Source organism: Mastigoproctus giganteus, chromosome 7 (genome assembly GCF_048544385.1).
Source record: "Mastigoproctus giganteus isolate SK-2022 chromosome 7, ASM4854438v1, whole genome shotgun sequence".
NCBI lineage: Eukaryota > Metazoa > Arthropoda > Arachnida > Uropygi > Thelyphonidae > Mastigoproctus > Mastigoproctus giganteus.
In genome coordinates, this window is record NC_143581.1 from 93,939,427 (window position 1) to 93,962,713 (window position 23,287).

At 35.5% G+C, this 23,287-nt stretch overlaps 1 protein-coding gene across 1 annotated transcript in view; it reads right to left on the minus strand.

Annotated features, from left to right (window-relative positions):
- Axn (protein axin) overlaps positions 1–23,287 on the minus strand; it is a 228,954-nt gene that overhangs the window by 25,333 nt on the left and 180,334 nt on the right. The window contains exon 9 of the mRNA XM_090377779.1: positions 2,851–3,132. Within this exon, the coding sequence (XP_090233905.1) occupies positions 2,851–3,132 (282 nt within the window). The remainder of the gene's footprint in view (positions 1–2,850; positions 3,133–23,287) is intronic.

A 23,287-nucleotide genomic window follows, 5' to 3' on the forward strand; every position in this document is an offset into this window, starting at 1 on the left:
TAAGGATGCAAATCCCATCAAATATAAGGAAATTGGCATTTGCTTTCACAAAGGTGACTACAGTGGTCTCAGTCAATTTTAAATTCTATGTAGTGGGACTACATAGAATTTAAAATTTAATAATGAAGTTACCAAGAACAAAATCTAAATGGAAAGCATTCATGGAAGTAATTGTAGAAGTTACTAGGCATTTTGTACCAAATAAGAGATACTGCTCCAGGATAAGACCTAAATGGATGTCAAGATGAACCAATGAGACTCATCATAGAGGAGAAAAATGTGTAGGGTTAATAGAAATTAACAGATGATAAATAAGCTTATAGTAAACATAAACTAGTCTACAATCAATTCACAGAGGAAGTTAGGCAATCTAAGGCAAATTACTAGAATTCTCTGGCAAAGATAAGCAGCAAAAACTTCTTTATGTAAACACTAGAAGGAACAATGACATTGTTCTGCTCTATATGAATGGTATAACTGTTGATGAACCTTCTTAGGTTGCTGATAAATGAATTTTAGTTATGGGGATGCCAAAAGTGAATCAAATTCTAATAGGGAGTAAATGATTTGGGTATAACCAAAAGTCGAGTGGAAAAGAAATTGCTGAAGATAAAGTAAATAAAAATAAAATTATGTACCAGTACATAATCTGACAGTTGTCGAAAAAGTCTTTAGTTCATGGCACCATAACTGTTGTTATAAATAAAGTTATTTTTTACAGAAATTATTGGGCTATGATAACTAAAATAAAATACACAATTTTTTGATTCGATAGATTTGAGTTCACAAATGAATACACCATCAATAGTGATTCAATTGCATGTAGTTCCATTTATTCACCTATCTGACAATAAATGCAAATTGATAATTTTTTCATAAAATTACAAAATTTACCAGCAAGTATAATAGGTAAATGATTCAATGGTTCTTCAATTAATTTTGTTCCTTTTCTTGAATAAGACATTAAATTTTTACACATGAATTTACAGATGTCAGATAACACTATCTAGGAGTAATGTAGATTTAAATCACAAAGATGGGTTGTTATTGAAATTATACAACGATCCATAAATGTCGGCAATTTTATCTGTCACATGTGCAAAGATATGCGATGTGTTGATAATAGTCAGAATCTTCATGTTGGTATATAGCTACACCAGCAGAATGTCAGGTCTTTTATATTGAGTCACACAATGAAATGACAATAACAGTATACAATCGTCATTATCTACCCAAGTTTCCCTCAAAACTAATATTTTGCACTGTTGTAGGATGGAGTCTGTTTCAATGTCTCAAGAGTGACAACGTAAACTTTGTTCATTGATGTTATCAAGAAATTTCTGTTGGTTAATGCTTCTCATTACCTATTTTCATAAGTAATGCTGAGAGTGTGGTTTGTGTCGGTGTGGTGTGGTATTGTTGTTCTGGCTGTTTATTTGTTGGGCTCATAATACAACTGGCCCATTTAAAGCAATATGGCCTAGATCCAATAACCCCTGGGAGGGAGTTAGAGTTTTAACCCCTTCCCGCCTTTAAATCTTCAGAAAACTTTGACAGCCTACCTTGGATAGACTCATCAATCAATATTACTTCTGAAAATTAGAAATACGAAGGAACCCAATGATTATCCCTGAGGAACCGTACTTCTCACACTGGTTCACCCTGAAGACTGACTATTTATGTTAAAAATTATAATGACACAAAAGTGGTGTACACTACAAATATGCAAAATTATTTTTTCAATTATTAATTATGATTTTTCACAGAACACTTCACATCTCACAGAGCACTAGTTCTGCAGAACTCAGTTTGGGAAACGCTGCCCTAGAGTTATAAGCTTGCTTTTGACAGTACTTCTCATCGATGTAAATATCAATGAGAAGTATCTGTGAAACTCATCTGCCATTTCTACTGGGCTTTCTATGGACTCTCCAGTACAACAACCAACTAAGGAATCTATCAGATTTACTCTTCTTTCACATATTTATATATTAATCAGTTTTTGTCCATCTTACCCCATCAGTTGCTTTGTTACATTCTCTTATAATGCTCATACAGATTGGAATCATGTGACTGTCTACAACTGACTCATGCTTGTTTCTTTTGCTTAATCAAAATCTTTACAGCAACTGTCATCCATTTTAGCATCTTATGATTACAGAATTTGACCACTGATATAAAGTGCTCTCAGAAAAGATACAAATGTGATTCTCTCCCAAACCATTGAGCTTTGTCAGCCTTGTGCTGGCACAACCAGTATACTTAGTATGTACACAATGGCATTAGCATAAACTTTTACATCTTCTCTGTTTAAATGAATACCATCTTTATAAAATTAATTCTGTCTACAAACAGCTGGCCATGCTGAGAAAAATTTCCTCTCGTAAAAGCCTTGAAGAATCCTCAAACCTTTTATCACAAATTACACCCCATTTCATGCTAAGCAGAATTGCAGATGCAAGAACATTTCATCCTTCCCATGACACCTTTTCAACATGATCTCATATTTTACAGGCAATTCATCAATTCATTTCAGCTTTAAATATTTAGTACCCAACATGCATTACCCAGTAGTCCCATTACAAGCTGATAAACTATTTGTTTCATCATCAATATTTGCTTAGGACTTAACTAATCTCTGTTAAAGACATTTTTTGTTATAAAACCCAAAGTTTTTCTATCTTTCAAATTAACTTCATTTTTGATGAATAGATATATTTTGATTATTGAAATCTCTTAATTACTAACCATTTGATTATGCCCATCCCTATGAAAATGGGAGAAATCGTAAGCTCTTTATGTTGGCTGGGGCCATAAAAACTAAGTGCAACAGACACTGACATAACTTACTTTAGTTTTGCCTGTTTCCCTTCTTCCATGAGACGCCGTCGTGCTTCAATTAACTGAGTAGCAGTATCAGGAGGAGGCAAAATAGGCATAGATGAATCCTGTGCAACTGGTTGAGATGGATAAATCCCACAAGGCACATGAGCACAAGGATGACCAGAAGGATGAGAGCAATTATGAACAGTATTTCCTGGTGGAATAGCCTGATCTGCAGGCCAAGAGAGTGTATTAAGTTCCATGTTTCCAGAACGTGAACAAGAGTAAGCATTGGGTTTCTTGCTGTGACTGTTGTTAAAGACAATAATGAAAACAATAATTAATAAAACAACATGGATGAGTAATTTAAAATACAGCAAACCTCATGACCTAGTACCTATTAAAAATTTTACATTAAAAAAAAAAAAAAAAATATATATATATATATATATATATAGTAGAAATATAAACTGTTAAGAAGCAAAAAAGGAAAATAACAAAAGTTATAATATGTCTAATGCTCCAAAACGTGATGCGCAGCAGTAAAGGAAGCAAAAGGATATTATAAATAATGCGTGGTTTGTAACCTAAATAAAGTGTTTGTGAAAATGGAAATGAAAAATACATAAACAGTGCCTGAACTAAGAGAAGTTTAAGGGATAGTAGAAATTGGAAGTAAAGTAGTAGTGAAAAAGTAAAAGAATTTGAGAAACTTAGTACAAAAATGAACTGGGACCGAGGAAGCAAACAATACACAAAAATAATTTTATACAAATAAATAAAAAATAATAAACAAATAAATAAATAACACCGTATTCAGTTATGGGAGGGCAATTTTAGCAAGAGGTCGAATCAAGGGATGGCAAATATGCAAAAAATCAATATACAGTAAATGAAAAGATTATACATAGCCTGGAATTTCATCAGGCGACTACTCCTGACCATGTATCAGGCACTGCGTTTTATAGTATTAGAAAAAGGGTGGGAGCAAATATGCAGTCTTTATTGTAATACTAACAGACAAGGTAGTCCTTACGTAGTGTAAAAATTAGGTTTACTTACTGGTTGTGTGTAAGGCCCAATCTTAAAAGGATTCTGGTATAAGCAAGAGTTAGTAAAAATGAGTGTTAATACCATAGGTTGTAGAGACACCTACTGTAGAAATGCCAGAATGGAAATCAAAACCAAAACTAAAAATGGGTGTTATCTGGAGTCATTAAGTCAAGGGGAGGAGAGACGTACACAGCCAAGATGCAAAAGGGGAAACAATGACAAGTCACTTAGTTATACTGATTTAGAGATAAAGGTAGTGATGACCTCTATCGTTGAGAGAGAGGGAAAAAAATAATAAAAAAAAGTGGGGAAGATGGTCTAAAAACATGAAACGCCAGAAATAAGGCTACAGGAATACAAATATGTAAAGGAACATGTGAAACAGAAAGTAAAATAAGAATAATAATATACAGGAGATGAAATACTGGTGAAATTTTAGATGATCAAAGAACAGGGTCTATTTGCAGAATCTCGAGGAATGTGAGTAATGAACACTTTTTCAAGAAAAGGGTGAACACGGAAGAGCCCAAATGGATTAACTAATGAAATAGACTTCATCCTCACTAACAGAAGATATATCATGAATGATGTTACCGTCCTGAATAAGGTAAATGCTGGAAGTAATCACAGAATGGTAAGATTCTTACTTGATATACATGTAGGAAAAGAAGGGAAAAAACTGACTCGAGTAAATAATACAAAGGTCTTTGAGATAACAGAAGAGGAGAAAAGGCACTATGTACTGGAACTTAAGAACAAGTTTGAGCTTCTGCAGACTGCTCAGGAGCGAGATATCGACGAGGAATATCACAACTTTCTGAAAGTAATAAAAGTCCAAGAAACCTATAGGTAAAAAGAAATCCAAAGAAAAAAAATTAGCCAAGAAACAGTTGTCATGATGAACTGAAGACAATGAATGAAGAGCAAGAAAAACACTGACAAGGAGAAAATTGAGTATACTGAGTTATGCAAAGCCATTAGAAAGAGACTCAGAGAGGACATAAGAAAATTTAACACAAGAAAAGTAGAACAAGCATTAAGGGAAAACAAAGGATTTAAATCAGCAGCCATGAGCAGTAATACAGAAAGACAAATGATATTGAAACTGAAGAATAGCAATGGTGCACTTATAAACAGCAGAGAAGGCATAATTCAAATAGCAGAAGACTACTATAAAGAGTTAGACAATGAGTGAGGGAATGATGCCAGCAGTGGGGAAGATGCATCGCAAATTAGTAACACATACAACATACCTGATATCCTTCCTGATGAGATAGAACATGCATTGAAGAAAATGAAGAATCAAAAAGCCCCCAGGGGAAGATGAAGTTACTGTACAGATGTTAAAATTGGGAGGAAGAGACATGACACAAAAACTGGCAAGACTCTTCACAAAATGCATAAGAAAAGATGTTATGCCTAAGGAGTGAAATAATGCAATCACTGTTTTGCTGCACAAGAAAGGAGATAAATCAGAAATTGGAAATTATAGCCCAATTAGCTTGTTATCCCACATCTACAAGTTGTACACAAGGGTCATTACTAACAGATTATCTCTGAAGATTATCTAACAGATTATCTCTGCTGCCCTTGAGGAAGCTTTCAGAAGATTAGACTGGTCACAGAAAGGAGTCAATGTGAACGTTGAGTACCTAAACCATTTAAGATTTGCAGATGACATTGTGGTCATAAGCCATGATCCCAAAGAATTAGAGGAAAATCTTAGTCAGTTATGTAGAGTTAATAAGGATTTTGGACTAAAGATGAATATGGCTAAAACAAAAGTAATGATGAACAAGTATTTCACAGAAAGGGAAATAATGATTGAAGGAGCAGTAATTAAAAAGGTGGAGTCATATACTTATCTGGGACAAGTCATTAGCTATAATAATAATAAATGGCTGGAGGTCAAGAGAAGAATAAATTTGGGATGGATAGCATTCAGGAAATACAGTCACATACTGAGGAGCAATATCCCAGCAATATTTTATCTGAAAAATAAAATAATGAACCAATGTATACTCCCCACCATGACTTAGTTGTTGTTGCAATATAAAGCATAGCTTAATTTAATTTATTATGATACTCACCTTTTTATAATCTGCATTGATGTTGGAATAAATTGGATGATAATTTTAAATTTAAGTTAGCATGAATAAGTTAGGATTTAAAAACAGAATTAAAATGTGCGCAAGGAAGTAGAAGTGCACGTCTTCGTCAATGTTGAAATTTGAAATGATTTTAGTTATACGGTTGGAAACAGAAGGCCAATAGCCATAACAAGTGGCTTTTGTTTTACACGTCTTCAGTTGGCAATGGTAGAATGAGAGTAAATGCGTGTATTTAAGAAGACCAGGTTCCCGTGATGCTCCTGGATACACGTGGGAATCTCAGGTGCATGAGATTCCAGACCGGTGCTATGTTATAGGGTAGTTTGGAATTTAATACTTGAAGAGTGGAATGGCGGCGAAACCATTCTATAACTAGGGCTTCATATTGGAAAATTTTAAAACTGGATTTTAATTTGATAATTGGAATGGCTGAGGGATTGAACATGTGTTGCTAATTCAGTATTGGATTGTCCCATCCTAAAGCTATTGTAGTGGTAGTAAGAATGTGTGTTTGATGTTTTGGTAGAACCGTATTTTGTGGTTGTGCTACCAATGTAGCAAGCGTTACAGTTATCTTGACATTTTATTAAGTAGATGATATTATTCATGTCACTAAAGTGGTAATTTTGTGTATCTTTATATGAGTTGAATAATGAACCTAGTTTATTGTAAGATGAGAATGTAAGGGTGATATCAGTACTTTTGAATAAACGGCGGAATTGGTTGGCAAAATTACTATGGTAAGGGAGGATAATATGTGGATTATTATTGGACATGCATTTGGGTGGGTTGTTGATATTATTTTGGACTGTGATAATAGTTTGTTTGATTAATTGAATAGGATATTTCCTAGATATGAATTTACTTGTAAGATATTGTAGTTCATTATTAAGGTCATAATAATGACCTTAAAATGAATGCTTAATAAAGACCAGTAATTTTGCCAACCAATTCTGCCGTTTATTCAAAAGTGCTGATATCACCCTTACATTCTCATCTCACAATAAACTAGGTTCATTATTCAACCCATATAAAGATAAACAAAATTACCACATTAGTGACATGAATAATATCATCTACTTAATAAAATGTCAAGATAACTGTAATGCTTGCTACATTGGTAGCACCACCACAAAATACGGTTCTACCAAAACATCAAACATCGTTTGATGTTTTGGTAGAACATTGTTCTTACTACCACTACAATAGCTTTAGGACGGGACAATCCAATACTGAATTAGCAACACATGTTCAATCCCTCAGCCATTCCAATTATCAAATTAAAATCTAGTTTTAAAATTTTCCAATATGAAGCCCTAGTTATAGAATGGTTTCGCCACCATTCCACTCTTCAAGTATTAAATTCCAAACTACCCTATAACATAGCACTGGTCTGGAATCTCATGCACCTGAGATTCCCACGTGTATCCAGAAGCATCACGGGAACCTGGTCTTCTTAAATACATGCGTTTACTCTCATTCTACCATTGCCAACTGAAGACGTGTAAAACGAAAGCCACTTGTTATGGCTATTGGCCTTCTGTTTCCAACTGTATAACTAAAATCATTTCAAATTTCAACATTGACGAAGACGTGCACTTCTACTTCCTTGCGCACATTTTAATTCTGTTTTTAAATCCTAACTTATTCATGCTAACTTAAATTTAAAATTATCATCCAATTTATTCCAGCATCAATGCAGATTATAAAAAAGGTGAGTATCATAATAAATTAAATTAAGCTACGCTATTATATTGTGTCAGTTATAAATGGTACTTTAAGGGACCTACAATTTTCAAATTGTTGTTGTTATTTAGTTTTTAGGAGCATTAGCAACTAATGCCATATTGCTCCGGGGATATGCGGTGGTCACGGGCTCGAACCCTGGTCTAATCAAGAAGTGTGTGCTACGCACTGCTGCTCCTGCCCACCTGGCTACGGAGACCCCATGACTTATGGAAGTGAAACTCGGGCACTCACCAAAAGAATGGAAGAGAAGCTGAGAACTACAGAGAAGAATGGAACGAATTATAATGGAAATCAGACTGTTAGATAAGAGAAACACATGGATTAGGCAGCAAACTCAAGTAAAGGATATTCTTATCAAAACTAAAGAACTAAAATGGCCTCGGACAGGACACAGATCGAAGACATGATGACAGATGGATTAAGAAAATAACAGAATGGTACCCAAGAGGAGTTAGAAGAAAACCTGGAAGACAACAGTGGAGATGAACAGATGAAATTTACGAGTTTGTGGGTAGTAAATGGAAGGCCATTGCACAAAACAGAAGGAACTGGAAAGTTGCTGGAGAGGCCTTCACAACGTGCGGTGGATTGAAAATAGCTGATGATGATGACGACGAGAACAGGGTCTATAGATCACAACTCCAAACTTCCAAGTTAACAAGCTGCTGTAGACAGAGAAATGCACTGTTTGGTTACATCTGAAGTTGATTGAAAGTTTAACGAATCCATTGAAGAGCATGACAAAAATCCAGCAGGCAAAAAACTTTGATGGCAACAGAACGGCAAAATTGAAAACCATGAAGAAGCACTTTCGTATCCATTGATAAAATTTTTTCACCAAATAAAAGGCCTGGTTAAATGATGCAGGTTTCGAAAAAAAAAACACAACCATTCACAACACATGGCTTTCAAATAGAGAGATCTGAGACTGGTGTCAGAGAAGCAAAGTGCCAAACCTAGTGGTTATTATCAGTGAAGATGCTTAACTTAACAAGTCCAGGAATAAAAAGCCAAATGTACAGGATTTCAAATGGCAGAAAGGAAGAATTCAGACTAAACGTGTGAAAAACTTGGAGTAAAGCAACAGGAGTCACATTCTGAAAAAGAACCTTGAACGGACAAGTGCCAAGTAAATCAAAATTGAATTTATTTTTAATTGTAGATGAAACTATACTGAAACAGTATTTGATGAAAAAGGGAGGTATATTATTATTTAAAAGCTTGTTATAAAAAACTTTTATTGCTTTGCTGAAAAGGATATGGTTGCTGCATATGTTGGCTAATCTGATAGCTTGAATACATATAGTATTTTTGTGAATTTTATTGGAAATATTAGATTGCCAATTTGTGAGGTAAATTAAATCAAAGTTAAAATAGTTTCTTTTGTCATATATATGTTAATAAGATGAGGAGCTGCATCATTGCAGAGTGTAATTTTCAGATCCAGGAAGTTGGCTGATTATCAACATTTTCTTTATTGAGTTTAAGTTCAGAGGGCAGCTAAGCGTTCAAATTCTGAATTTAAAACTAAGATGTCATCCACATATCAGAAAGCTAAAAGTTTATGATTGGGATTGCAAGTAAAAAATAATTCCTCATGGTGTAAAAACAGGTTAGAAACAAAAATGGAAATTTGTGAAGACATAGGAACTCCCAATTATTTGTTTGTATGCAAGCTTGCCATCGAAAATGAAGTTATTGAGTATGCAAAGATTAACGAGGTTATCAAAGTACTCTTGTGAATATTAAGTTTCTCACGGTATTTGTTAAACAGTTGTTTTAGCACAAACACCAGTAGGTTAAGTGGGATGGAAGTGAACAGGTTGGTGAAATCAAAGTTTCAATACTATTGTAGAGAGATTGGATCTAAAAATGTTTAAAACAGCTTGGTTATTATTAATAATCCAGGTAGTAGTAAGATTGCTGAAGATGGTTTTGAGTTGTCTGAAGAATTGATTGCAGGGTAGTTAGCAGCCATTATATTTGGAACTGGTTATGAATCTAAAACCTACCGGTTGTTTGTGGAATTTGGCAATCATATAAAGGAAGGGAAGGGTAGAGTTTTGTATTTTGGTGTGCAGTTTATTATGTAAAGCTATAAGGCTTTTTTATTGTAGAAGCAGGATTGAGACTGCATGGTGTATATTTGGCACTATTCTCTATTTCAGTTTTTAGTTGGTCGAAGTAGAATTGTTTGCAAAAGATAGCAAAGTTGTTGAATGCTTTGTCAACTGGGGTGATAATAAAATTGTCCGGTAATTATAAAATGTTTTTTTCCTTTTCTTTCTTTTTTTAAGATTGCAGAATGGAGTGTAGTGGTTATTGTAAAGTTTGTAGGACTTGGCAATAGCTTTTTTGATGTCTTGATAGATAATAGTTATCCAGTTTTGAAAAGCTTCATGTGGAATGGTATATTTATAAGCAAGCTTGTTGGCAGAATGAGTAAAGTTTAGATATAGTATTTTATTGATGTTATTAAGATTAACTTGGTTAATGGGTCTGAATTTGAATTTACTCATAGCTGTTTTCAGATTATTGTCATTTATGATGTTTAGATTTCCAGTTATGATATGTCCATGATATCGATCCACAAAAGCAGCATAAACTGGATTATTGCAATGGCATGAGAGATCATTAAGCAAAATATTACCTAAATTAGTGGCAAGTTGCCGACCCCATATAAATGTGGGAAGAAGCCAAAGATAAAGAAGTGGCAAATTGTTTGTAGTTGCAGATTTTTAAACCTAATGGAGGGGGTCATAATTGAAACAGTGATTTGTATCAAATTTACAATGGTTGTTGAAAGACAGTAGGTTATTGTGTTTGTTTAGAATAGAGGACCAAGGTATATAGTCAAACCATTTATGGGGAAATATAATTATTACAATAGTCAATGCAGTGAGCAGTAATAGTTCCATTTCTGAAGAGACTGATGTCTTTTATTATGTGTTTAAGCTGTATATTGGTGAATGAATTTATGGCTGGATGAGACAAGTGCTTTAAGAACAGACTTTTAAATGCTAAAAAGGAATTGGGTAAATATTATGCAAATCAAGTGTAGTATGGTCCTATGAACTTAGGATATTAGAGAAGTTGAATTTGATATTTGTATATAGTTTCTGTTTTTTGCTACCACGAGCATGTATGTGAATTTTGTTTTTTAAAATATGACTGAGGCTAATTAATTTGTAGATATAGTGCTTGGTGTTCAAGGATCTATTGTTTAAACCATGTGGGTACAGTGATTTGTGATTTGTGAATACACATAAAGATGCTTTTGTAGTATTCCCGTTTGTGGTTATCTTCTATGATAGCTAAGATTTTAATCATAGCATTACTGAAATTATGGTGATGGAAGTGGAGCAGTTCAAAGTCTGTATCATTGTTATTGCCTAAAGAAAGATTTTTACTTTTTGATTTGTGTCCATTTATTCTGATGTTTAAAGAATTAGATGTTTGTCCTACATATTTGATGTTGCAAATTTTACATGTTAGGAGATAGACAAGGTTTTTTTGTTTTACAAAAAGGGGTGGAGTTAAGGCAATGGGAGGTTTCATGGTTGTCCATGGCAGGACAGGTAAGACAACGTTTATCCTTGCACTTAGAGAAAGAAGGAATGTGATTTAGTATATGAATATTACTTTTGTTTTTAAGAAAGATGGAATTGAACGAGTCAGTGCCAAAAGTATGATTCTTCTGTGAGAAATATGACACACCATCCTCAGGAGCAGGACAGAACACAACACGTTTTCTAATGAAATTAGAGGTGACACAGTGTTGACTCACCATATTCATATCTGTTGTACTCATAATGCAAATAAGGCAAGATGTGTAAATGTCAGAACCATCTAGCAGAAAAGCTATTGAGGAGACATCGTTTAAGAGTAGCATTGTGCAAAACAGCAGAAGGCTAAAACTTAAATAAATAGTAGAAATATTAAACTGTTAATAAGCAGAAAATGGAAAATAACAAAAGTTATCATATGTCTAATGCTCCAAAATGTGCCGCACAGCAGTAAAGGAAGCAAAAGGATATAAATAATGTGTGGTTTGTAACGTAAATAAAGTGTCTGTGAAAATGGAAATGAAAAATACACAAAGTACCTACCTGAACTAAGAGAAGTTTAAGGGATAGCAGAAATTGCAAGTGAAGTAGTGATGAAAAATTGAAAGAATTTGAAAAACCTAGTACAAAAATGAACTGGGACTGAGGAAGCAAACAATATACAAAAATAATTTTATACGAATAAATAAATAAATAACACCATATTCAGATATGGGATGGCAAATATGCAAAATCTGAATACAGTACATGAAAAGATGATACATAGCCAGGAATTTCATCAGATTAGCCAACATATGCAGCAACTATATTCTTTTCGGAAGGCAACACAAGTTTTTCATAACAAGCTCCCTTTTTCATCAAATACTGTTTCAATATAGTTTCTTCTACAATTAAAAATAAATTCAATTTACTTGGCACTTGTCCATGTTAAAGGTATTGTACATTGTATATTATTTGGTGGGATTTTCACTACTTAGTACGGCATCTCCGTAGCCAGATGGGCTGGAGCAGCAGTGCATAGCACATGCTTCTTGATTAGACTGGGGTTTGAGCCCGTGAGCCACCAAATATGGAGGATGCGGAAAGGTCAGGGAATGACCACCGCATATCCCCCCAAGCAATATGGCCTTAGTTGCTAATGCTCCTAAAAACTAAATAACAAAAAATAACTACTTAGTAATCTTTGTTCATGACTTCCGTTTAAAGATCTTTTTCGGAATGAGACCCCTGTTGCTTTATTCTCTAAGTTTTTCACACGTTTAGTCTGAATTCTTCCTTTCTGCCATTTGGAATCCTGTACATTTGACTTTTTATTCCTGGACTTAAGTTAAGCATCTTCCCTGATAATAACTACTAGGTTTGGCACTTTGCTTCTCTGACACCGTCTCAGATCTACTGTCTATCTGGTAGCCATGTGTTGAGAGTGGTTTTGTTTTTCTTTACGAAATCTGCATCATTTAAACTGTATTTGGTAGCCATGTGTTGCGAATGGTTGTGTTTTTCTTTATGAAACTTGCATCATTTAACCAGGCCTTTTATTTGGTGAATATATTTTATCAATGGATACGAAAATGCTTCTTCTTCATGGTTTTCAATTTTGCCGTTCTGTTGCCAAAGTTTTTTGCCTACTGGATTTTTTGTCATGCTCTTCAATGGATTCGCTCAACTTTCAGTCAACCTCAGATGTAGCCAAACAGTGCATTTCTCTTTCTACAGCAGCAGCTCGTTGACTTGGAAGTTTGGAGCCGTGATCTATAGACCTTGTTATATGATCATCTAAAATTTCATCAGAATTTCATCTCCTGTAGACTGCTATTATTCTTGTTTTACTTTCTGTTTCACATGTTCCTTTACATATTTGTATTCCTGCAGCCTTATTTCTGGCTTTTCATGTTTTTAGGCCATCTTCCCCACTTTTTTTTTTTTTTTTCTCGACGATAGAGGTCATCACTACCTGTATCTCTAAATCAATATAACTAAGTGACTTGTCATTGTTTCCCCTTTTGCATCTTGGCTGTGTATGTCTCTCCTCTGTTTGACTTAATGATTGCAGGTAACACTCATTTTTAGTTTCCCTTCTCTACAAGCCTATGGTATTGACACCTATTTTTACTAACGCTTGCTTAAAACCCTTTCTTTAAGGCTGGGCCTTACACACCCAGTAAGTTCAGTATTTTTAATGAACTTTTCTACAATTTTTACCTATATACTGTCTTTCTCTATTTTTTTTCCTGTTCATAAAACTATTAGTGTAATATGAGAGTGATATAAACGCTCCGACTATCCAGCATCTTATCGCTATTTTCGCCTTCTTTGGACCAGCTTTTTTACCACTTCCCCACCCCAAGAATTTTACCATTCCCTATACCATTTGCTTGTCCATACTTTTTGATCAAATTTCTCTACTGTATATTTGAATTTTTACATTTTTAACCATGTATTTAATTACTTTTTACCCCTTCTGCACAGTACAAACATTTGTATTATATTTCACATTACACTTTTGCAAATTTGTATTAAATTTAAAAATTACATTATTAACTTAATTTTTACACTGCGTAGGGACTATCTTGTCTGTTAGTATTACGATAAAGGCCGTGTATTTGCTCCCACCCTTTTTCTAATACTCAAATCTCCCTCAAATCCACATAATATCTCTGTGATGCATATAATTCACAGTAAGGGCAGATTGTGTATGTGTAGGGTTTGAGCAGGTAGTCCTGTGTATGTTATGTTCATCTGGCCTGTTAGCTGCATGGTACTTGGAAAACCAAGCCCCCCCCCAACACTGACAACCAAGGACGAAGACGTGCACTTCTACTCCCTTGCACACATTTTAATTCTGTTTTTAAATCCTAACTTATTCATGCTAACTTAAATTTAAAATTATCATCCAATTTATTCCAACATCAATGCAGATTATAAAAAGGTGAGCATCATAATAAATTAAATTAAGCTACGCTATTATATTGTGTCAGTTATAAATGGTACTTTAAGAGATCTACAATTTTCGAATTGTTGTTGTTATTTGGTTTTTAGGAGCATTAGCAACTAAGGCCATATTGCTCCGAGGATATGCGGTGGACATTCCCTGATCTTTCTGCATCCTCCGTATTTGGTGGTCACGGGTTCGAACCCTGGTCTAATCAAGAAGCGTGTGCTACGCACTGCTGCTCCTGCCCACCTGGCTACGGAGACACTCCATGACTTATGGAAGTGAAACTTGGGCACTCACCAAAAGAATGGAAGAGAAGCTAAGAACTACACAGAGAAGAATGGAACGAATGATAATGGGAATCAGACTGTTAGATAAGAGAAACACATGGATTAGGATGCAAACTCAAGTAAAGGATATTCTTATCAAAACTAAAATGGCCTTGGACAGGACACAGATCGAAGACATGATGACAGATGGACTAAGAAAATAACAGAATGGTACCCAAGAGGAGCTAGAAGAAAACCTGGAAGACAAAGGCGGAGATGGAATAGATGAAATTCATGAGTTTTTGGGTAGTAAATGGATGGCCAGTGCTCAAAACAGAAGGAACTGGAAAGTTGCTGGAGAGGCCTTCATCCTGCAGTGGATTGAAAATAGCTGATGATGATGAATATTTTATTCTAAAATAAAATTTATTTATAATATATTTTTCTTATATTTAAGGATGGATCGTTGGCTTAAAAAAGGGAGATTAGAAGACTAGACAACCAACAGTTGTACCATATAATTACCATCAGGGGTAAAGGTGAGTACACTGGTCTCAGAAAGTTTTTAAATTCTGTACAGTGGAATAAACTGACAATGTTACCAACAGTAAATTCTAAGTGGGAAGCATTCAAGGAATTAATCGTGGATGCTACTAAAAGTTTCATACCTATTAAGAAATATTGTTCAAGGTTTAGGCCTAAAGGGTTATCAAATGAACTAATGAGACTCGTAACAGAGAAGAAAAATGCATGGGATGCATTTAAATTATCAAGTGACTCAGAAGACTATGGCAGATAGAAGCTAGTCTGTAATCAGGTCACAAAGGTGGTTAGGCAGGCGAAGGCAGATTACGAAAAATACTTGGCAAAAGATGCTAAGAAAAACAGCAAGGATTTCTTTTCTTACATAAACTCTAAAAGGAAGGGGATGAATCTGATCGGTCCACTTGACATCGATGGTTCGACTGTTGATGATCCTGCCCAGATAGCAAACAAACTGAATGAGTATTTTGCATCTACATTCACACATAAGGAATTATTAAGGTTTGAAAATCGCAGAAGGTTATCAAATTGTAGCAGGATACTTAATGATTTTGTAATAACTGAGAGCAAAGTGGAGGAGAAATTGTTGAAGTTAAACATAAGAAAAGCACCTGGGGTGGATGGGATCTATCCAGTTATATTAAAAGAGGTGGGAAAGCAACTAAGCAAACCCTTAGCCATAATTATGAGAGCATCCTTGGACTCAGGGGAGGCTCCCATGGACTGGAGATGTGCAAATGTATCCCCAATTCACAAAGGGTGATCGAAGGGTGACACGAGTAATTACAGACCAGTTAGTTTAACTTCTGTTCCGGGTAAAATAATGGAGTCACTGGTTAAAGATGCATTGCAGGATCATCTAGACAAGACTGCAGCAATAATTCAGACACAGCATGGGTTCGTTAAGGGAAAGTCTTGTCTGACAAATTTGATAGGCTATTATGATGTGGTTACAAAGGAACTGGATGCAAAAAATAATTTTGATATCATATATTTGGATTTCAGGAAAGCTTTTGACACTATTGCGCATGGAAGACTATTGTACAAATTGGAGCAGAATGGTATTAAGGGTAAGTTGCTACAACGGATAAAAGGATGGTTAAGTGGGAGAAGACAGAGGGAGGTAACCAATGGGTGCTGCTCTTCGAGGACTAATGTTATTAGTGGAGTCCCACAGGGTTTGGTGTTGGGTCCACTGTTGCTTTGTTTATTTATCAATGATATTGATGAAGATATATCAGGCTTAATGTCGAAGTTTGCAGATGACACAAAGGTTGGCAGGATTGTTAATGACAGTAATGGCAGTGTGCTACTGCAACAGCATCTAGATAATTTGGGCAGATGGGCTAAGAAGTGGCAACTCAAGTTTAACCTTGACAAATGAAAAGTACTGCATATGGGTAGAAGTAACCCCAGAGAAATGTACCAACTGTATGGTACTACACTTAAGGTGGTAGAAAATGAAAAAGACCTGGGAGTAATTGTGCAGGCATATATGAAGTTTTCTGAGCAATGCACACAGGCTGCCAGGGCAGGTCATGGGGTTTTTCAATAATAAATAGGAATTTTGCTAGCAGGAAAAAGGAGGTGATTATCCCTCTGTATAAGGTAATGGTCAGGCCATGCCTTGAGTACTGCGTGCAGGTCATCAGGCCTCATTTTAGGAAGGATGTAGATTTACTTGAGCGTGTACAGAGAAGGGCAACAAGATTGGTGAGGGGAATGAAGGGATCCTCTTACCAGGAGAGTCTTAAGTTCTGCAAATTGCAGCAGCTGGAGACTAGGCACCTGCAAGGTGATCTGATTGAGGTGTATAAGGCTTTGAATGGGTTGTGCACGCTGAATTCTGATGGGATTCTTTAACTTCTTCAGATTACGAATCTAAAGGGGCATAAATTGAAATTGGTTTTTTTTTTTTTTTTTTTTGATTTGGTAGTTGTTGGCGCATCGGCTTCTGTGGCCATATTGCACCTCCCAAGGTTTTTTTTTTTTGCAGTACTTTGATCCAAGCCCGAGGCGGGAATCAAACCCACGACCTTTGGGTTGCCGGGTAGGTGCTTTACCCACTCGGCTAGCCCGGTCGGCTACTGAAATTGGGGAAGGACTGATGCAGAATAGATGTGGGCTAATTTGCCTTTAGCCAGCGGGTGGTTAATTGCTGGAACAAACTTCCATCTGTCGTTGTGGAAGTTGATAGGTTGAATAAATTTAAGGAGGAACTGGACAGGCATTTGCAGGGAATGGTGTGATTTTTTTTTTTTTTTTTGGCTGATGCTGCATAAGCTCATACACATGCTTTCTTGAATCACATGCCACTACTACTACTACTACATATACATCTAAAGATGCTGAAAAAGATGAAACTGACATATCAGAGTGGGTGAAACTGTAAATAAGAAATGAAAATATGACAAAAGCTATTTTTCCCTCGGCTTTATAGTTAAAAATTAACCTTATTGTGTCTCATGCAACAGAACATTTTCGAATAGCATTATGGTGCCTGTTAAGCTGCGGCATCATTTTGAGACCAATCATTAAGAATATAAAGAAAAAGGAATTAAATATTTTAAATGTAGACACGAAGAACACTTTAAAAGCCAGGCACCTCCGTAGCCAAGTGGGAAGGAGCAGCAGTGTGTAACACACGCTTCTTGATTAGACCGGAGTTTGAGCCCATCACCACCAAATACGGAGGATGTGGAAAGGTCATGGAATGACCACCGCATATTCTCAGAGCAATATGGCCTTAGTTGCTAATGCTCCTAAAAAAAAAAAACCAAATAACAAACAATAACTTTAAAAGCCAAAAACTGTTTCTTACAGCTTTTCAAACTAGAAATAAAAAAACCACTTGCGCATCTTACAGGGTAAGTTATTGTATTGCATTGGCTGGAGAAGTGCACACAACAGCTGAGAAACTAATTAAGCCTTGTACAGTTGACAATGCTGAATGCCTGCTGGATGAAAAGTCAGTAAAAGAAATCGCAGCAGTGCCACTTTCAATGATACAGTAACTCGTTGAATTTAAGATTTAGCTGCAAACATGAAGACAGTTAATATCTCATCTGCAGAATTGTACTTTTGTCTCATAAAGGGACAAATCTACATACAGGGCTAGACTTGCTGTTTTGCTTGTATTTGTCTAGTATCAGCACCAACTAATCATTGAAGATCTTTTTTTATGTGAATGCTTGGCAAAAAACACAAGTGGTGCTGAAACATTAAGCACCATTTCTGCATAAGCGGTGCTGAAATGCTGAATTACTTTTTTGAATCTCATGGTTTATCCTGGAACAACTGTGCTGACATTTGCACTGATACCAAACTGTACTAGTGGTCATTGTATTAACTGCCACACACACACAGTAAAAAAAAAAAAATAAATAAAAAATGCCATTTTCACTTAAGAATATCCTTGATGAAGCAGCAAAAATTATTAATTTTATTAAAACTCGATCCTTGAGTTCAAGTCTTTAATATTCTGTGGAACAAAATGGGAAGTATACTGAAGTACGATGGTTGCCTTGAGGAAAAGCACTTGTGCGATTATTTGAGTTGCAAGCTGATTTAGCTGCTTTTTTTCATGGAACACCATTTTTACTTGAAAGAATGGCAGATAAACTATGGTTATTCAGCCATTTTCTCAAAAATGAATGAAGTGAACTTGTCACTTCAAGGAAAACAATTGACATTATTTGTTGCCAATGATAAAATTCAAGCTTTCAAGAGAAAATTAGAATTTTGGAAAACTTGTATCTGCCACCGTGAACTCGACAACTTCCCAATACTTAAAAAAGTCTTTTATGATGGGTTCAGTAGTGATATTAACGTATATGATATTTGATATTGCATAATGAAATGTCTCAACATTCGGAAGATCTGCATAACTCAATGAACCAATATTTTCCAAATAACCAATGAACAATGTTCCAAAATCGTACGTGGGTAAAAGATGGATTCAAAGTGCAAGATAAACCAATGGATTTTAATGTAAGAAAAGTTCATTGATATGGTTTCAGATTCCATATTGCAACTAACCTTTAAGAAACTACCACTTGTCGAGTCCTGCTGTAATATCAAAGAAGAACATCCACAATTATCTGAAAATGCTATTAAAATACTCCTCCCTTTAACAACTACATTTGTGTGAGGCCGGATTTTCTTCATATACTTCAACCAAAACAACACATTCCAACAGATTGAATGCAGAAGCAGATATAAGAATCCAGCTGTCTTCTATTAAGCCAAACAGTAAAGAGATTTGCAAAAATGTAAAAGAATGCCACTCTTCTCACTATTTTTTTTTTTTTTTGAAAAATAGTTATTTTTCATAAAAAAAATGTTATTTATATTAAAATGTAATGGGTTTATTATTGTTATTTTTAAATGAATTAATAAAATAAATATTTTAAAAACTTCTCATTTTTTAATTTCTAATGCAATAAATATTAATAGATATAACCCACATAAACAAAAACTCTTTGGGGTCCTCAATAATTTTTAAGAGTGTAAAAGGGTCCTGAGATCAAAAAGTTAACTGGTGAGACTAACTGGTGTGGATCCTACACAAATTTAAAATAATTGATGAAAGGAAGTGTTTTATAAAAACAGGAAGGTTACCTCTAAAACCAAAGTTATTTATAGAGGTCTTGTGATATGCTTTTTTGATATCAAAAAAAACTGACAACACAAGATGCTCGAATTTTATAAAAGCATCATGAATATGTTTCAGGGTTCATGAATGATCCGAAGCAGACCTGTTTCTTTGAAAGCCACACTGTATCCTGGAAAGGATACAGTGCAGCTTTTTGCTTTTAAATACCATACAAGGCAGGCACTGATCATCCTTTCCAGAATCTTGCACAAACTGCTTGTCAGAGTGATTGGACAACAGTTATTTAGATTCTTTTCACGACTTTGGGAAGTGAAAGGAATCTAAATAACAACCTAATTGACAACTGCCTTTCACCAGAAATCTAAAATTTACTTTTCAAGAAATATTCTATTAAACAAAATTAAAAGATGATCCTTAGACTGTATTTGTTTGGGGATTTATTAGGCACATCGGCAACTATGGCCATAGTGCACCACTTAGATTGAGCTGGGAGATTGTTTTGTTTTATTATTTTGTGGCGGATGTCATCTGACCTGAAAGCCACTTGTTAATGTAAGAGAGTGCTGCACTTAATTCCCTGTGTTGTTTGTTTGTTATTTGGTTTTTAGGAGCATTAGCAACTAAGGCCATATTGCTCCGGGATATGCCGTGGTCATTCCCTGACCTTTCCGCATCCTCCGTATTTGGTGGTGACGGGCTTGAACCCCGGTCTAATCAAGAAGCATGTGCTATGCACTGCTGCTCCTTCCCACCTGGCTACGGAGGCGCCTCTACCTGTGTAAAGGATTTGTTTTATGGTTCAAGTCCCTTTGAGAAGTTTAATGCAATTTCTGCTTTTAGGGCCAGGAACTCTGGGTAGAATGATGTTATTGCAGAGATTTTTGCAAATATTTCTTCCAGAGTATTTCTGCAGTTGGATCTTCGATTGCACATCCACTATGTCTCTGGACAGCATGGTGGATATTTTCCCATCATTTTCTGAAACTTATCTCAGACTACTTTTGGGCTAGTAGACTGGGTTATGAATGAAATAAAACTGATCCAAGGTTGATGTTGAATATCACATGCTTTGGTAAGTGCATGTTTATAAGGAATATTAAATTTTCTTTAGTGAGCTATCAAGAATAGCCCACTAAAGAAATATCAAAAAGAGAATACCCTACATGCCTTGTTTTCAACATTTCTTGCTACTGTGCATTTTGATTTTCACCAAGGTTTGGGAAATTATGGAAAGTGCACAGATGTTTTCAGAGCTCAACTGCTGCTGAACAATAACTTTGGTAATGTGCCTAACTGCATCATTAATGGGCTCCTGGCTGACTCTTGTGATGTCAAACTGTACTCAAAAAAAAAACATTCAAAAGCATTGTCACACTTACCAAGCTTCCATTGAGATATTGTTGATGGCTGACATGGCCTTTTCTCAGTCAGAACAGATATGACAGGGAAATGATCATCCCCACAGAGATTTTCTTCAATTTCTCATTTAAACAAAGTGAGGAGAGAAGGGTAGTAGGCAGAGAAATCAATAGCAGTAAATGTATGAATAGGCATGTGGAGAAAGGTGCTCTGACTTACTATGAGAAATCTCACTTTTTTTTTTGTACTACTTTTTATTGTCCCTCATATTAGTATTCTTCACTACTCGAAAGGGTAGTAATTAAGCTCCCCTAATAAAAGAACAGGAGAGGGTAGTTGCATAATAAGATCAAAGCATGTCTGGGAGATGTCAAGTCCAGGTAGCAAATATATGGAACAGAGTGTTAAGAGAAACCCTACTTAGAAGCCAACTGATATAGAAGCAACTGCCTCTGTACTGGCAGTAAGAGCAATTATTTGAAAAAGGGTAAGTTGTTCATCAGGATGGCAACTCCACAGCAAATAGGACCAATAAATAGCAATCTCTTGTTCTGTCTTTCTTTGCATATCAGGTTAACACCCTGCTAAGCAGGGTCCTCATTTGACGTTAAATATGTCTCCTACAAGGACTCCGTAGTCGAGTGGCAGGAGTGGGAGTGCAGAAGCACAAGCTCTTTGAGTAGACTGGGATTCAAGCCCCTGACTGCTAAATACGGTCGATCTGCCAACCAGCACTGGACCAACATGGCAGATTACAGTTAATTTTCCTCAATGTGAATTGTTGAGGAGGTGTCCATCCTGCAGTGATTGATAATGGCTGTTGCTTACCTTTTTATTTATTTATTTTTTTTTTATGTCCCCTAAAAACAAAGTCAAACTGTGCTTGTACCTATGGAACAGAGCCTTGATGTCATCAACAATCCGTCAGAATCCACAGTAATTCCACTGAATGAATTTGGTCATTATTTGGACTTTGTGGATCCATCAGCACTTCAACAAGTACTGATGGATTAGTTTTCTCAGTCCTGGATTTATATATATTTTTTGGGAAGTATGGGCTCTGTCGTGTATCCATCAGCAAAGAGTTCTGAGACTGAGTTACCTGGGACCTTCCTTAACACGTTAACTGCCATGGCTTATTTGGGTAAATGGGTCTCTGACACCAATCTGAGTTAGGCATGTTAAATTATTCAAAACCCAGATTATAATATATATTCATCACCAAACGTTCGCAGCAGCCAACTACGAGTTAACTCTATTAACTCAGATGTATTGTTACTTTCAGAATTCGCCGTATATCAGTCGGTGCTGTGCATAAATCCGCAGTAGTAACACAGACTGTGCCGTGTACGTTGTATTTAGTAATTTTTTACGTGATTTTTTTTACAACAAAAAAGGAAAAAAAAAAAAAAAAACCCCTCAAACTTGGATAAGAAAAAAACCACTGACCAAAGAAGATCTTGAGCTCTATGCTAATATGAGTGACTCGGAATTTGAAGAGATTTCTGACGAGTCAAGAATTAGGATTATCTTCAGGCTGGGAGCCTGAAGATAATCCTAATTCTCGGCAGGCAAGTACGTCAAATAATGACAATTTGTGGAATGAAATAGCACAAGACCCTCGACAATTTATTTTTGAAGAGAATGTTGGTTTGAAAATGGACACAACAGAACTTAGTGTACAAAAATTGGTAGACCTATATTTTTCGGAAGAATTTCTTACATTATTAGTCGAACAAACTAATTTATACGCTTTGCAAGAAATTGAAAAATGTGGACAATTGTGAAAATCTGCCAGGTCGCCAAGATGGAAGGACACTGACATCTCAGAAATGAAAGTGTTTCTTGGACTTCTGTTACAAATGGGTGTCCTTATTCTTTTCCTTTAATAAAGCATTACTGGAATACAAGTGCATTCTACAATGTTATGTTTTGGCGATCATCTGAGTTGAAATTACGATATTTTCACTCGCAGATTGTAACTGCAAAGTGAATCTACTGACAGGCTATACAAGTTAAGACCGATTTTCAATCATTTCAATAATGTTATGTGCAATAATTATGTAGTGAATAAAAACATCTGTACTGACGAGTCGATGATGTTGTGTTGTGGGAGACAGAATTTCTGCCAGTACATAAAAAAAATAAAAATCACAAATACGGAATCAAACTTTATGAACTGTGCGAGTCCAACGGCCTTGTTATGAAAATCAAAATTTACTCTGGTAAATCAGAAACTGAACAAAACATACTGCTGAAGTTGT